This window comes from Hakea prostrata, chromosome 2 (assembly GCF_041222555.1).
Source record: "Hakea prostrata isolate BN-2017 chromosome 2, UWA_Hpros_2, whole genome shotgun sequence".
In the NCBI taxonomy this organism is placed as follows: domain Eukaryota; kingdom Viridiplantae; phylum Streptophyta; class Magnoliopsida; order Proteales; family Proteaceae; genus Hakea; species Hakea prostrata.
The window spans coordinates 57,596,744-57,613,858 of NC_142601.1; the positions used below are offsets into that span (position 1 = coordinate 57,596,744).

Below are 17,115 nucleotides of genomic sequence, written 5' to 3' on the forward strand. Positions count from 1 at the left end.
GCGAGGAACCAATCGGACGGTGTGAAAGGGCCCCACTCACGTGATCAACGTTGCGAACGTGGTGGTTTTACCGGGAGAGATGAGAGATCGGCGCCCGCGTCTCCCGTACTCGCCCTACTTCGTGGGCTTGGCTTTTAGGCCCACCCAGGCCAGCCTATCAATTCGGCACGTGTAGTAATGCAATAGAATCATTGTTATGCTTTATGGACAGTTGAGATTTTCTTTGCTTTGATCTTTTCTCTCTCTTCCGTTTCTCACCCTGATATAAATGGTTAATGAGCTTCGATTCTTCAAGAAATCAAGAGCCAAGTAGGAAGCCGAGCTTCCTCTGCTCTTACTCGATTCGAAACCGTCTTTAGGGTTTCAAGAATCTTTCTCTTACCAAAAGGTTACTCAACAATCTGGTTTTCCGTTTATCTAAAACCTTTCTTTGAGGAAAAAAGAGGGAAAAGAAAGAGAAAGCAAAATGCTTCTGCGAAGCTCGTCAACACCGATCCTTAACTCATGGCTTCCTCACGCAAAGGAGTCGTCACCGGAATCCGATTTGGCTCTTCAGATCCCGAAGACCAGGTCGATTACCTTGACGGCTTCCGGTTCATCTTCCAATTTGATGACTCTCAGTGACGATTCGATGAAAAAGATGACCAGAGCAATGTCAGAGAACGATCTTCGGGAGGTCCCGGCAGTTTTGTCGAAGCCTCCGAAACCTCGCAAGAGTTTAAGTGGAGGTATTAGTGGGCTTTCCACAGTACCGGTGGAGGAAAAAGAAATGGGGGTTACCGAATCTAAGAATCAATCGCTTGAGCGGTTGTTCTCGAGCTCTGGTTTGGATGAATCTGTGACGGAGGCAAGCTATGAAACTTATGAGTGGCAGGGGGATAAGGGGTTGGCCGCCCTTGTGGGCGGTGGAATTGGTGATGATGGTGGTAAGATATCTGTTGGTGGTGGTGGAAGAGGAGGATCACATGGGGATGGAAATGGTGGGTCGGGATTTTCTGATTCCAACCACGGGAATGATAAAACTGAAGTTTATTATCAGAATATGATCCAAGCCAATCCCGGAAACGCTTTGCTCCTTGGAAATTACGCAAGATTCTTGAAAGAGGTAATAATTCAACTCAGAGCTTATATAACTATTTTTATTGATCTTGGGTTCTTGACCATTCTCTGATTATAGCTCTCTTTTCTGTTCCTTTGAAATCAGGTTCGTGGTGAGCTTGCGAAGGCAGAGGAGTATTGCGCGAGAGCAATTTTGGCCAACCCAGGTGATGGAAATGTTCTGTCACTCTATGCTGATCTGATTTGGGAATCCGACAGAGATGCTCGTAGAGCTGGGAGATACTTCGATCAAGCTGTTAAAGCTGCCCCTGATGACTGGTAAGACGGGTTCTCATATGTTTTCATTTGCTTTCCAATTGGGTATATCTGAAAAAAAGTTGATATTTTTAATACATTCCAGTGATAAATTCTCATTCTGTTTGTTTGATTATGTTGATGCAGTTATGTTCTAGCCTCATATGCTCGATTTCTATGGGATGCTGATGAAGAAGAAGAAGAAGAAGAAGAAGAAGATGAAGAAGATGCAGATATTGAGGAGAAGGAGGAATCTTATGGGATGGTGGGCAACATGAATAATTTTTCATCTGCTGCACCAGTCAATTACTTCCGAGGAGCATCTCCACCTATGGCAGCTGCTTCTTAAAACTATTCTCTTCCACTGAGACAAGAATCATTGTGAATAACCATTCCTTTCTGCTCGTCTTCTTCTCAGGCTCTCCTTTTGTAGAAACAATAATAAGAAGAGAGAGATGTAAGGCTATTAGGAGTTTAAGACCAAGCAGAAACACCAGCCCAGTAAGATTATCTGACTGTAAATTTTTGGGCTTCTTTGCTTTATTTCTCGAACACTCTTACGCTTTAGTGCGGTGTCACTTTAGTGGAATGAGAGTTGTAGTTGATTACTGATCGAGTGGTAGGGTACAAAGGCCACTTTCATATTGTCATCAAAGTTAAGAAGAAAAGGCAAAAAAAATTAGATTTTTGAAAGAAAGAAAAAATCCTTAGATATTATGGTTCATTTGGCAGTGTAATTCTCATGAACCACTCATAAACAGTTATAAGAAAATTGGCATGGAGGAGAAGAACATAGACATTTAGCATGCTTTCACATGTTAATATGGTGTGTTCTGTCCATGGATAAAGAAATTAAAATTTCCTTTATTATATAGAAGAAGAAAATAATGAGAATTTTTGAATTAATTATTAGAATTATATTATAATAATTTTCACAAAATTTTGTATTAATTATCAGAATTGTATTATAAAATTTGTCATAAAAAATTCTGAGGCAACAAGATTTTAAGTCTCACCATGACTGCATGGTAGATTTTGTCAGTCTCATTGCTGAACTTATGATACAAACACTTAAATTTTTTTATGTTTGAAGTTCATCTAGACTAACCTGTGTGCACTTAGATTACATCTTCAAAGGAAATTTTATCTTTTACAGGAGCCAAAACCATAATTTCTCTACCGAAAAATTTGAATTTTACCACTCTTAACAACCTTACATTACAAACACTTCAAATTTATTAATGTATTGTACAGCTTTGTTCTTTCCCTGCCCCTGCGATAGCATATCCGAACTCATCATGAACGCCCTTTGTGTGGTATATTCTCACTATGATTCTATGATGCTCAACTAATGAACAAGATGCTTTGAATCTGTTCAAATTTTAGGGCTGCGGAAGGCGCTTTTGGTGGTTTTCATTTGTTTTTTATTTGCATGAATCAGTCCAAACAAAGCTGAGCCCTCAAGTTGTCTAGTTTCTTCTCTGTCCCACTGGTTTCAATCGGTCCAATTGGGTTGAGGAGGTAATTGACCTCCATATCGTTGCCACTTGCTAACTTGTTCATACTGTTTGAAAAGACAAGAAACCAAAGAAAAATCTTCATGAAATATTGGTTGATATGAATTGCATCTCAAGTCTAGAGAAGATATTCGAAGCCTCTGGGGAATGGGTTAGGTGTGAGTTTAAAATAAATATCTAATTACGGTCACAGCAGAAACATAATAGTATTCTAGTTGGAGCTTTGGAGGTTTGTTTTTTTATAAACTTAATCATTTAGAAAAACAAACAAACAATTAGGATTCCAGCCCAGCAAGATCTGAAATTCAAGATATGAAAATTAGTCAAAGTACCTTGCCTGTAATGATAAAACCTCCCTGAGTAAGGCATGGCCTCCCTGAGTAAGGCATGACCTCCTTAAAAATCCACACACCAAATCTTTGTGGATGCAAAAAATTCTCTCTAGGAGACTCACCCACCACAGCCAGGTGTGCGACGCGGGTCGAACACCGATTTATATAAACCAGGTTAGCAAACGAAAAAAAAAAAAAAAAAGGATTAGTGGAGTGGTTGTGAATTTTACCTTTTAGAGGAGAGGTTGTGGGTTCAATTTTTATTGGTGGCATATGTAATTCCAAGGTCTCTGTATACATTAAGGGTGTCAATTGATACGGTTTCAGTACAGTACATACTTTGAATAATGAAAATCAAAATCGTACCGTACCGAATTTGTACGCTTCTGTACAATTATACGGTTTCGATACGTAATTGGCACCCTTAATATATATAAAGCGCTTCGTTACCAAAAATAAAAACTGTTAAATTAAACCCAAATGACCCAAATGCTCTAAGCTGGAATGGGGGATTTACATTTGTGCCCCACAATTATAGAGCTAAAAGATCAAAAGCATTATCAAGAACAATTAAAGAACATTACTTGATAATGACCACTTACTGCCCGCATTAATCTATCCTTCTCAAAGGTTCGAACCTCAAACGTCACAGCGTTGAGACAATTTGGTACAACAGTGACACAAACGGACGACATTTTTGCTTTACAGTTGGACTTCGGGAGTCGTCCCAACGTTGCTCAAAGCCTCAAACTAGGTAAGAGATCTTTACCAAAAAAACTAGGTAAGAGATTTGACAAAGAGTGGTAGTGGCTGCTGTCAGATAGGTTTTGAGGGTAGAAAATGATGCTAAGTAACAAAAAAGTTCATCCATGATAAGTTTTTTAATATTATCTTTAAGAGAAAAAATAGCAGTAAGCTTCTCCGGATGTGAAATGATCCCCCCTTTTTCCATACTTTATTTTATCTTCTTGTCTTTTCAATTTCTAGCCACACTTTTCTGTCTTTTGGTAGTGAATAACCCAAATCTGAGCTATGTGCGGACACTCACAGTAAAGCCATCTAGCAAACATGCAACTGAAGCGTGGATTTGAGCAATGGGCAGACCTTTTCTAGATGTGAAATAAGCAGCTAAAAACCCACACCCCACATTCACCAAGCTGAGCAAGGCCCGTTCAGATGTCCCACAACAACCTGGTTCTTCCAGGCAAAATCTTGGGCTGGCTTATCAAGCTTTCGGGCTAGGCAGCCATGCAAGTTTCAGACGTAATGGTTGTTACCAGTTGCAAATAACCACGACTCATCATGGGTTTTAATCAACGCTTTATTTCCCAGAAATTCAACTTCAACCATTATCAGTTGTGCACATGATATAATGGCCAAGCTCCACCCCCGGTGGTGGTCCATGCAGTGATTGCTTGTAGACTTCTCTAAGTAAAGTTCTGTACACACACGCTCACAAAAAAAAAAAAAAAAAACACTTCTTCAACCAGTTTTAGTGATGAATGAAAAAATAAATAGGCCTAAGACTTGAAAATTGAACACCACCTAATCCTTAAAGACAGGAAAACAACGCTGACAAAGACAAAAAGTTAAAAATACAACTGAGAATTTCGTTGGAAAATCCCACAAACAATAACTAGACAATGGTGGTGCAAGTGCAAGTCCGTATAGCTCAGATAGGCAATGACAAAATCAAGCACACAAAGAAGCAACCAATCTCCATGCTGAGTACGAACAAGACAGATCATAAAACCAATAATAGAAAATCCTTCACGCCTCGCTGACAATCCTACTCTCGCTGCTGCTATGCCAAATGCTCTGTCTCAAGGGGTTCACTCACGGTTAACTGCTCTGAGGAGGGTTCTGCATGCTCTTCAACCCCAGATCCACCCTCAGTTCCAGAATCAGTATGGCTTGGTCCAGCAGTCATTGTTGAAACAGCCTCCTTTTCCAAATTGTGATCTTCTTGCTTAGGGAGAGAAGAGGCATTATCTGCTACATTGGCCAATGTGGACTTTTCAGAAGGCAGTTTAGGAAGAGACTTTCTAAGCGGTTTCTTGGCTTGTGAAGCCGATGATCCCTTCATGAGGCCATTTTGTGACACTTTCTCATCCAGACTCAGGCGGCCTGATCGACTACTGCGTCCATTATTTCCTTCTGTCTTTGCTGTGGATGAGTTCTTATGACGGCCAAGCTTGGGAGATTTAGCTCTTGTTGTTGGTATCTGTCATGAGTATGTCAATTATACAAGTCCTAACAAGTACTAAAAGATAGAACAATCATCAGAAATTACACCGTCAAAAATTCCACATGAAGCAATCATTAAGATTCAACCAGAATCGTCAGAAGGCCATGCATAATTTTTTTTACCTAATGTGCATTTTTATAAGCCCCTAACCACTGAGCCTGCTGCATTTATTTTCAGGGTTTATGTGTTTTCATCTTTTTCCTTTCTTAAGGTGTAGGTTTTTTTTCTTTGTGGGGAGGGGGGTGGGGGAGAGTGGAAGAGTCAACAATAAGATCATGGCAGTTTATGTCATTTGTTTATACACAATAATGAGAACTTCAGGATACTGATTCTATAGCTGGGAACCAGAAAATCATAGTACAACCTAAATTTTATAAGGAACCATTCAAGAAAACCTACAGTGTCTCTCCTACATTTATATCTGATGGGTGAAGTTCCAATGTAAAAGCCCCAAGGTTAAGGGAATGAAACTTAGTTGATTGCTGATTACTGTAGGACCATGGAAATGTCCAAAATTGAGTAATAAAGGACGTGATCTTGATTAAAGTCAAGCAGAAGCAAAATGCAACTGACAGAATTTGTTTAAAGTCAACTAGTCCGAAACTGTCTCTCCTACATTCATTAGAGTTAGCTCTCTCCCTCATGGCAGCATAGTTCCTTCAATTGTAGGGAACTGATAATAACCCATGAATCAAATGCAAAACTGATATTATTTAATTGATAGAATAACGATGAACAATGATAAACTGGTTACAATGGTGCCAGTCACCCCCACAGCACATTGCTGCGCCTCAGCTTACCGGTTGCCCAAACACTCACGTAAATAATCCTTAACTACTATTCACATATTGCCCCTATTTATAACCCCTAATCAACCCTAATCTCCCTAAATCTCTCTCATTCAGTAGTAAATATTCTGCAATGTTCTGTCTGTCCCAAAATCTCTCTTATTTAGTAAAATATTCTGCAAATCATTCACAATATTCTGCCTGTCCCCAAATCTCTCTTATTTAGTAAAATATTCTGCAAATCATTCACAATATTCTGCCAGTCCCCAAATCCCTCTTATTCATTAGTAAATATTATACAATATTCTGTAAATCATTCTCTATCCAACAACCTCCTTTTCAGAACCAAATCTGAATGCTTTCTTTATTCAGCAACCACCTTCTCAGGACCATATCTGATTGCCTTCCCTAGCTGTTGTTCACCAAATCCAGCTTTCTTCTTGTGCTTGTGAGATACACACGAGATATGAGCAATGTTCGAATAATCAGTCCGTGTCGGTGGTTGGCGAAACCACCGACACGGCGACATATCGCGATATGTAGGTCAAAGAAATCGAACCCTATGTCGTTGTTCTAACATCGCCTTCTCCGTTTATTTAACCGTATTTTACTGTAACTTGCTATTTCTGTCGATGTTTATAGTTTACGGTTTACCATGGAAACCCCAGATGGGCGGCTTTGGCTTGCAGGTGAGTTTGGGAGAGAGAGAAGCAGAGAGATCGCAAAGATGGAGAGAGATAAGAGGAGAACGCAGAGATGAGAGAGCACAAGTTTTTCTTCAGATCTCAGACTCCATCACCGTCACCGCCATGGTTTCCGACACTGGTCACCACCATCGTTTTTCCGGTCACCCCCATCGTTTCTTCCCTTCTCCCATAAATCAGAATCCCTCTGCGGTGTGGTGTGTGGAGACTGGAGAGAGACATAAGCATAACCGACTCCTTTTACCCCCTCGGCCCTCTCTCTCTCCCCGATATTTTGGATGTTTTTAAATTTTGAATTTTAAAATTTTGATATTTTCAGAATTTATCACGATATATCGACGATAAATTGATTTTATCGTATCGTTGGGGGGTTTCGTGTCTCCCCCCAACGACACAGCGAAAAATTGCCCTGTGTTGGCGATTTATCACCGACACAAGGTACCATGGATATGAGGGGCCTATCAATACTCCCCCCCCCCCCAACAGTCTCACCTTGTCCTCAAGGTGAAAATCAGAAAAGAATTTATTCGGCAATCGCACCCACGTCGCACCAGAATTTTGCCAGAATTCAAGCTGTTTCATCTCCGACGATGCCGATGAGTCCCCTTCCATTGCTACCACTATCAGCCATGGTGGTTTTGCCGGACTTCTTGCTTCCTAATCCACCTTACTTTCTATCCGGAAAAGCCTTTGTGCCCCCCTCCTATGTTTCTTCTCCTCTCTCTTTAGTGGAAAACTCAAATAAAACTTCCATGCAATTGTTTCGATTATCGGCGCAAACCTGAACAGGTCTGAAATTAATCACGGCTTCATCTGCAATTTTTGCCTTCGTCGATCCGCTTCCTCTTCCTTGTGATTGCATAGCATGATTGTCTTCACTAACGCTGATCGCTATTTCAGGATTGTGTGAACTCAAAATTCGTTTTGATTCTATATTATAACCAAAATCTAATTTAATGGTTTCTTGGAAACTCACCCAAGTAAATTCCGACCAAGATCTATCATACACCCAATCCAACACATTTCCTTCCAAATGTTGGAAAACCACACTCAACCTATGTTTCTTCTCCTCTCTCTTTAGTGGAAAACTCAAATAAAACTTCCATGCAATTGTTTCGATTATCGGCGCAAACTTGAACAGGTCTGAAATTAATCACGGCTTCATTCGCAATTTTTGCCTTCGTCGATCCGCTTCCTCTTCCCTGTGATTGCATAGCATGATTGTCTTCATTAAAGCTGATCGCTATTTCAGGATTGTGTGAACTCAAAATTCGTTTTGATTCTATATTATAACCAAAATCTAATTTAACGGCTTCTTGGAAACTCACCCAAGTAAATTCCGACTAAGATCTATCATACACCAAATCCAACACATTTCCTTCCAAATGTTGGAGAACCACACTTAACCTTCTCTCCTCCTCAATTTGGTGTTCCCAACAGAATAACAACACTTTAAAAAGCCATTCTTGCACATTGCATTCGTTGGAAAACATGGACAATCTGGTGTCCATCTATTCCCGCAGATCGTCACTGCTCTGATACCAATTTGATAAGAACCCACGAATCGAATGCAAAACTGATATTATTTAATTGATAGAATAACGATGAACAATGATTAACTGATTAGAATGGTTCCAGTCACCCCCATAGCACATTGCTGCCCCTCAGCCTACGGCTGCCCAAACACTCACATACATAATCCTTAACTACTACTCACATCTTACCCCTATTTATAACCCTTAATCTCCCCAAATCTCTCATTCAGTAGTAAATATTCTGCAAATCATTCACATTATTCTTCCTCCCCAAATCCCTTTTATTCAGTAATAAATTATATGCAATATTCTGCAAATCATTCTCTATTCAACAACCTCCTTTTCAGGACCAGATCTGATTGCTTTCTTTATTCAGCAACCTCCTTCTCATGACCATATCTAATTGCCTTCCCTAGCTGTTGTTCGTCAAATCCAGCTTTCTTCTTGTGCTTGCGAGATACACACAAGATATGAGGGGCCTATCAGGAACATACTTGTCCAATATCCTACCCTCTCAACCCACCCCCTATAAAAACTAGCTGTGACAAGATAAGAAGTGACAATGAAACCCAGGGTATGATTTCACAGGTTTCCAGAAACAAAAATCCTCATCATACTTTTCAGGGTGCTCAACCAGTTTAAAGAAAAAGTGAAACTGAAATGGATTAGCAGAACATTGATTAACACAACTTGCAAAATCAAATCTGAACTGGCTCAGCATGTCTCACAACCTCAAATCTGAACTCCTTCATCTTGTGGCATTACATTCTCTATATATGCCTAGTATACGACTAGCATGCAGTCAAGACCAAAGCAAGGGCTAGCAGTGCATGAAAAAGAAGAATGAATGAAGATAATCTTGCAGGTGGGAACCCAAAATCACAGTGGAAAAAATCACGCCAGGTACATCTTGTATCTGACTTATGCAACAAGAAATATAATTACTATAGGAAGGGAAACATGCTACCTTTGAACTACTCTCATCTTAATAGTAGTTCTTCTACACCCAAACGAACCTAGAAGTCAAGCAGTGATTTTTTGCCTATCAATAAATAATATTAGATTAAGAATACTTTGCAAACAATTAAGAAAGCATACGACTGGACTCAAATTGTAACAAGTCACAAGAGAGAAACCAGAGAACTGAGAGAGGAGGGGGGAGTAAGTGACTAAGGGCTGATTTGGTATTACTTTGATTTAAGTTCTAGACTGGCTTCATGAAATAGTCAATGAATAGATTTCTGGTCAACAAATTAAAATTGATTTTGTTGCAACATTCTGAAACCATTAGGTAGCTGTGTTTAAGATATGCATGATTTACCACCTCAATGGGAACCATGTTATGTGGGGCCCACCATAGATTGGATTATATTTTATTTCCTTACCTCCTATTTACTAGATTAGGATATTATATTCTATTTTCTACACTTTCTATTTTTATATATCTTGACTAGCAATCAATACTTAATGAAATTTATTTCCTTTCCTTTTTGTCACTTGGGTATCAAGCAAGTTTATTTCAGGATAGTTATACTTGAAGATCTTGTAACCAAATTTTGGGATATTTGAAGATCTCTATAATTTGAAAACTTTTCAATAATAAATACACTATTGAGGGGGAGAGTCGCATTAGGCACAACTCTCCATTCCCTCCTTTTGGAACTCTTCTACTTCTCTTTTCCTTCAGCTATCTATCATTTTCATTATTTTAATTTTAATTCTGTTACATGGTATCAGAGCAGTGACTACAGATCATGTTATGAAACTATAAACATTGCCGGTTTGAGAGTCGTTTCAAGGTTTTCTTGCTTGCCATGAAATCCTAGATCATATAAGAAGAAGTAGGGTATTGATGAAGATTGATGAATTGCAGCTGATATTGATTCATCTTGCCGCTGCTAATGCTATTAGTTTGCTACTATAGTCCGAAATACCTAATTTCATTTATAGTTCTTTTGAGGATTAGTTATTAATTGCCATGTGCAATGCTACATGTGAGGGGGAGATTGGAGACTTATTTTATATTTACTCTACTCAAGATTTGTTATAGAGTATTATTTGTGAAGATCTTAATCCTCCTAAGATGGTATTCTACAACAACACCTATCGATTTGGTTGTTTTATCTACCTACTTGGTCCGTAATAACCTATACTACTTTTCACCTACTTACTTGGTCTGTTGGAACACATACTACCTTTAGTCTACCTCTTTGGTTTATAGTAACCCATACTACTTTTACCTACCCTACTTGGTCCACAGTAATCCATACTGCCTTTTTCTATCTACTTGGTCCACATTAACCCATACTGCATTTTACCTACTTATTTGGTTTGCATTAACCCATACTGCCTTTTCCCAACCTATTTGGTCCATAGTAAGCCGTACTACTCTTTACCTACCTATCCTTTTACCTAAATTAGCCTTATTGCCAAGAGCTTATGTGCAAACAATTAAAACATCACTTTTTATCTTCTTTTATGGAGATTCCTGGCTACTACCTACTCTTTATGATATAACCATTAGAGATGTTGGTTTGTTTGACATGAAGATTAAGTTGTTGTTGATTATCGCTTGTGTGAGGTTCTCTTGGTGTTTATCGGCATCTATTGTTGCTATTTATATTCAGGATTGATGAAGCTTTTAATATACATTCCTGCTATTCCAAGTTGGAGCCTTTGACATGTAACTCTAGCTTGAAGGGGAGTGTTAAGATATGCATGATTTACCACCGCACAAGTAACCACATTATGTGGGGTCCACCATAGATTGGATTGGATTTTATTTTATTTCCTTAGCCCCTACTTACTAGATTAGGATATTACTTTCTATTTTCTGCACTACCTATTTTTATATAACATGACTAGCAAACAATACTTAGGGAGCTTTGTTTCCTTTCCTTCTTGTTACTTGGGTATAAAGTAAGTTTATTTTAGGATAGTGATATTTGATATATTGTAACCAGATTGAGAGATATTTGAAGATCTCACTAATCTAGAAACTTTTCAATAATAAATACACTATTGAGGGGGAGAGCAACATCAGGCACAACTCTCCATTTCCTCCTCCATCTATTCTTCTCCACCACTTCTTCTCTCTTCCTATAGCTCTCAATGATTTCTAGTTATTTTAATTTTAATTATGTTACAAGCATAGAAGAAATTTTGGTCGAAATTGTCGAAATTTTGACGAAATGCCTACATTTTTTAAAACTAAAACGAAATACCAATTATTTAGGAAAAGTTACAGGTTTTGACCGAAATTTCGGAGAATTCGACCATGTCAAAGGTTTCGACCGAAATTTCAACCATTTCAACAATCAAACTTGTTTTTCCTCAATTTTTGTTGATTTCTATCCCATTTTCACCTAATTTCCATGAGTCCTTTGCCTTCAAACTCCTCTTTTGCTTATATTTTGCCTCCAAACACCTCCTAAGCCACAACAACTACAAAGGAAACTCCGGTAGCAATAAAATGTGAAGCATGAGCCATACCAACAGTTCCAAACTTCCCCTTTTTTTCATTTTCGTGTTGTTCATGCCTTAAATGATTTTGTACTGCCTTGAACTTGATATATGTTTATTCTAGGACTTTGATCTATGATTGTGTTTTGCTAAACTTATTTTTTTTATTATTTGCTACCATTTTTCATTTTTTAATTTTAATAATTATTTTCTAAATTATGATGGGCTTTAACTTAATATATATGAGACACCATCACTTGATCTAGTTGGTTATTTTATTTTGTTGACTTGTTGTATATGTAACCATTCTATCAAACGATTCATGTATGTTGATGATTCTATGCCTGTATGCAATATAGTTTGTAATTATCGGAAGCAGTCATTTGTTAGTATACTTGAAATGATAAATTTTCAATGGTTATTTTTTTTGGCAAAATACTAGTTCTATTGTGTTTATTATGTTTTAAATAGGTAGAAGGCAATAAATTAGATGAAATGGATGCCATATAAGACCTGAAACCTAGTGTTGAAATTTAAAAAAAAATCATATGTTTCGACCGAGATTTCAGTCGAAATCTAAAAATTTTGGCCTTTTCTTGGGTCGAAATCTTGGTTTTGACCGAAAATTTTCCTTGGTTACAATTTAAATTTGAGTCTAGAACATCTCTTTTGTTCACAGTATGAAGCTACAAATCCAAGATAGCAATATGTAGTTGAGTCCGGAACATCAACCATTGGAGCGCCGAAACCCATGATGCATGACCACAATGACAAGGAAATCTCAGGTAAAAGAACAACCAAATTCAAGTAAGAGAATCTCATTCCTCTACAAAAGGCTATAAAATATGTGAGACTCTCATGTGATCCAGTTCGAAACACACATTGCATTTGTATTCACATCTGCGACCTAGAATCTTAATTCCAAGAAGCAGATTATGTGACAACCACCTGAATATGGTATCCAACCCTATCCCTAGTCAAGAATGCTTAAAGCGAAAAAATTTATCGATAACCATAGCCCATTAGATATATATCACATGTAAGAATAATGATATTCACTCAAAAAAAATATATTCTGAAGGATGCATTCCCAATAAATCTGATCACATTTTCTTTAAATTAATCTCTTAAACAGCACAGGAATCTTATGTGATTCATATTACTGAAGACTGGAGAAGATCATGCTGGCACCAAAATAAAGAACGATGAAATTACCTTTTTTAAGTCCACCTTGGGAGGTGCAGGATCCTGATAAAAACTTGGCATTGGGGTAGCTTTAAAGGACAAGTTCTTCCTAAGCATCTTAATCTCTGCTTCTTGAGTTTCCTATAGAAAGGTTTAAAATCAGTTGTTTTAAAGGGTAAACTTTTTTTTTAGTACCAATCAGGTTCAGTAAGAAATTCATCTGATGCATTGCTGTTACCTTTGACTTTTCCTGCAATGTGTTTTTCTCAATCTCTTGGGCATGAATCTTCTCCTCAAGCTTCGAGTAGAACTACCAAACAAAATGAAGGAAAGAATCAGAATCCAATCAAGTGCAAGCAAGACAGGAAGCAATCATATGGTTTCAATCTCTGTGAGACTAAAATAATATTACAGACCTCTTTTCTTTTCTCAGCTCGTTCTTCACACTTAAAACTGAAGTTATAAGAAGGAAGACTGCCAAGTTTTCGGGGCTTTGGACCTTCTTCTGTGGGGCTTCTATAAAATATTTAAGGACAAACAAAGCAAGCATAACAGAATGAAAAGAAAGCACAAGAACTCCAAAGATGCAGTTAGAAAGGATACAAAGAAGCAGAACTTGTGTTCCCTTCAACCTTACTAGGTGGTCCTTGTTTCAGAGGCTTCAGATGTTTTCCTTGCTGCCTGTAACAAGTGATGGCATTTCCTTATTTCTTTGACAGTCAGAAAGGTTTACTTATCCAATGAAATATTTCCCAGTCATTGACAAATCAAATGCATCAAAGAATAGCAGGACCCTCCTAAAGGATATCAGGGTCCTCCCAGATCCCGTCCACCATGAAATCAATGTTGGAGCAAGCAGTTAAAAGTCATCCAGGTAACTAACTACAAGAATGAAAGAAAATCATCTAAAACTTACTTCAAGCCTTCACTCTGGGTGATATTTGTGCCAGATGATACTGAGAGAGATTTTCCAGATTCCTGTTGAAAGCAAAAAAATAATGAAACAGCAGAAGTGACACTTCAAAGAGAAATATATAGTTTTTTTTAATAAGCCCCATATATGTAAGTTTTGATTTGAAGTAAAAACACACACTGGGTATACCAAAGTTTGAAGTCTTCACAGAACAATAACTTACCATGGATGTCTGAGCAGAATTTTGACCGGACGTTGATTTTGTTAGCTGTCTGGAATCCATACCTGCATTACCTTCAGCAACTTGCCTCTCAGTTGATGAACTCCTATTGGTTACAAGGGTAAAAGGTTGCTTTGTTTTAGAAGTCATGAATGACCCATCCTGAAGAGTGGGGGCCATCTCACCTGATTTCCCGTCCTTGTTCTTCTGCAGCAAACCAGCCACTAAACGTTTTTGACTCGAAGGCTTCTCACTTTTGCTCCTTCCTTGATCCTTTGCTTTATTGTGGTTTGTCTGGTCATGGTCTTCATCCCCAGAATCCTAGAATGTAACAAGGGCACTGAGGTGGACTGAGAACCAGGCAAATAAATTCACATCCATCTAAGCACAAAGTTTTGAATACACCACACCTTAGATATGGTTAACCAATTGCTTTGCTCATGGACGATCGGCCCATCTCCAGCCTCCCCTGTAGAAGGGTTTAAATTCAAACTCTCTTCAAACTGTACCACAACTTCTGAACTTTCATTTGGTCCTTCCATCTTTGAACCATTAACTTTCTCTGAACCTTCCTTGCCAGTGGAAGAGAGTTTCCCAAGAATACCATTTTCAAAACTAGTCTCAATCTTGGAATCGGCTAAAGCATTATCACCATCCATTGCATGCTGAAAAGTAGTAGAATGCTCACAAATAAATTTATGCCTATTTACTTATTTCTTCTTCCCAACAAAATTTTCAGAGAAAGAGAATATTTATGCATGCATACTATCTAAAGAATCAGGCCTATTAACAACTATGTATATACAGTAAGAATGAAGAGGACCAAAAGCCAGAGAAGAAAAGTAGCTGCCCCCCGGGGGGTTGGATGTTTGATAGCTACAATCACATTGCAGAACATCTAATAAAAGCCTGCAAATCCATCAACCAACTTTGGTTCAACCACAATTTTTTATAACAATTATCTTCTTTAGGCAAGAAAAGTATATTTCTACATCAAAAGACGGGAGAACGCAAAGAACCTCCAAAAATGACATGCATGTAGCCCAGAATTGTGTTTTCAAAAGATACCATCAGAAGCAAAATCTTCGCGGTGTGTCTTCTCTGTAAATTTTATAACCAATAATTCTGGAACTTTTAAAAAGCACAACACGATCAAACTCTGAAGTTTAAATTTGTATATGTCAAAAAGAGCATTATCCAAGGCTGCCACACAACAATTGTACAATTACTTTTCTATTTCCTTCAGTATGCCAAAATACCATTTTGAATGAGCGATTTGCAGGATAAGATCACGAAATGCATCTACTTGAGAGGCTAAAACTTATACTGATATATTTAGACGTAATTTAAAGTAAAGAAATTCCTGTAGCGCATCAGAACGCCGTAGGTTTTGAGATCTCCGAGTTTTAAATAACAAAATGAAATCTAGCAGAGAGAGAAAGGCTACAGCTAATCTGCAACACTACATCCGCATTTCATTTCTGAATCTCATAAAACTAACAAATCAGATGTTAAAGAATCTCGACATCATATAAAAAGCTACAAACCGCTAATGGGGATGAAATGCAGACAATTTTGCAAAGATAAATGCGGCGATCATGAAAGTCTCGTTCTCACCTACACGCACAATCTAAGCATTAAAACACCATTCTCACTTGCTCTATATGCGAAAGAACTGAAAGGAGAAGTTCAACCGGAGAAGCTTCCCCTGAATAGAGGGATCTAAGATTCGTTACTCGGAGAAACCGACGCCGACGCGAGTGTGGAGGAAGACTGAAGGAGACAATAATGCTCGATCCTCAACACACCATTACCAAACAGATTCACCGAGCAAGATTTGAGAAAGCGAATTTGAATTTTTTTCCTTAAAGGAACAAGTAGGAAGTAGCATCACCAACGCCTCAAGCGTCCAAACGCTCTTGAATGCAAGGCTTGACAGATATGTGTGTGTGTTTGAGAGTGAAAGGGAGAGAGAAATACGGTTAGACAGTTCAAATAAATAAATAATAAATAATAAAAATTAGAATCTCGTGCAAATACACATTTTTACCTTTTATACCCAAAATACCCTTGGATGATCTTATCTAAATCCACGAGAGGTTTTCTTTTCTTTATTAAGAAGAAATTTCATTCAAAACTAGGGTACGTAAGAAAAACAAGGCATCTCGTTGCAACGATTAGGAGTCAAGGGAAAGAAATTGGTTAAATTATCCTATTTTCAAGGACAAGGCCTTTCTTGTTAAACCATCAGCAACCACATTCCCTATTCTAGAGATATTACACAACGCATAAGAAACAAAAGTTTATTCCCAACTACATTCCCTATTCTAGAGATATTACACAACACATAAGAAACAAAAGTTTATTCCCAATTTCCCATGATATGTATATGTAATATATATATACATAATTATATGAAATAATTTAAAGCCCAAAATCTCTATTCTTGGTGGTATATATAATATTCTATCCCCTACTTAGAACATGTGTTTTAAAAAAAATTTCATTCAAAAGCAAGGCAAGAGAAACACTGGGCATTCTAGTTACAAAGATTCACGAGTCATTGAAAAGAAGTTGGCTAAATTATCCTACTTGCCAATGACAAGGATCTCCTTGCTAGAGTATGAACGAACACATCGGTTGTTCTAGAAATATTATAAAAGGTACAAGAAACAAAAGCTTGGTGCAAGTTACCGTGATGCACACGAGTTTTAATTAATATATAAATTTTCATGATGCCTATGTGCATATTGTCATTTGTTCATCAAGCATATGCAAGTGTGTATTTACATATACATGGTTTTAGTAAAAGACCTTTCTTCTAAAAGAACCAAAGAGACATCTAGAGTTGGACGAAC

The 17,115-nt window shown here is 37.9% G+C and overlaps 2 protein-coding genes across 2 annotated transcripts; one reads left to right on the top strand and one right to left on the bottom strand.

Annotated features, from left to right (window-relative positions):
* The first annotated feature begins 283 nt into the window (after nucleotides 1-283).
* Nucleotides 284-2,353, top strand: LOC149025171 (uncharacterized). Its single transcript, XM_089145399.1, has 3 exons — nucleotides 284-1,105; nucleotides 1,205-1,377; nucleotides 1,501-2,353. Exons 1-3 carry the CDS (start codon nucleotides 467-469, stop codon nucleotides 1,700-1,702), a joined length of 1,014 nt encoding a protein of 337 aa, XP_089001525.1. The 5' UTR covers nucleotides 284-466; the 3' UTR covers nucleotides 1,703-2,353.
* A 2,438-nt stretch (nucleotides 2,354-4,791) lies between these two features.
* LOC149025172 (uncharacterized) lies at nucleotides 4,792-16,209 on the bottom strand. Its single transcript, XM_089145400.1, has 9 exons — nucleotides 15,875-16,209; nucleotides 14,668-14,922; nucleotides 14,261-14,578; nucleotides 14,041-14,102; nucleotides 13,728-13,805; nucleotides 13,541-13,640; nucleotides 13,363-13,434; nucleotides 13,155-13,265; nucleotides 4,792-5,426 (listed from the first exon to the last, which is right to left on the bottom strand). Exons 2-9 carry the CDS (start codon nucleotides 14,914-14,916, stop codon nucleotides 5,007-5,009), a joined length of 1,410 nt encoding a protein of 469 aa, XP_089001526.1. The 5' UTR covers nucleotides 14,917-14,922; nucleotides 15,875-16,209; the 3' UTR covers nucleotides 4,792-5,006.
* Nucleotides 16,210-17,115: the final 906 nt, after the last annotated feature.

Coding starts and splice junctions, on each gene's coding strand:
- LOC149025171 (XM_089145399.1), top strand. CDS start 467: ATGCTTCTGCGAAGCTCGTCAACACCGATCCTTAACTCATGGCTTCCT. Junction 1,106..1,204: donor ACGCAAGATTCTTGAAAGAG/GTAATAATTCAA, acceptor CTTTGAAATCAG/GTTCGTGGTGAGCTTGCGAA. Junction 1,378..1,500: donor AAAGCTGCCCCTGATGACTG/GTAAGACGGGTT, acceptor ATGTTGATGCAG/TTATGTTCTAGCCTCATATG.
- LOC149025172 (XM_089145400.1), bottom strand. CDS start 14,916: ATGGATGGTGATAATGCTTTAGCCGATTCCAAGATTGAGACTAGTTTT. Junction 13,435..13,540: donor GAGCTGAGAAAAGAAAAGAG/GTCTGTAATATT, acceptor TTTGTTTGGTAG/TTCTACTCGAAGCTTGAGGA. Junction 5,427..13,154: donor CCAAGGTGGACTTAAAAAAG/GTAATTTCATCG, acceptor TACTCATGACAG/ATACCAACAACAAGAGCTAA.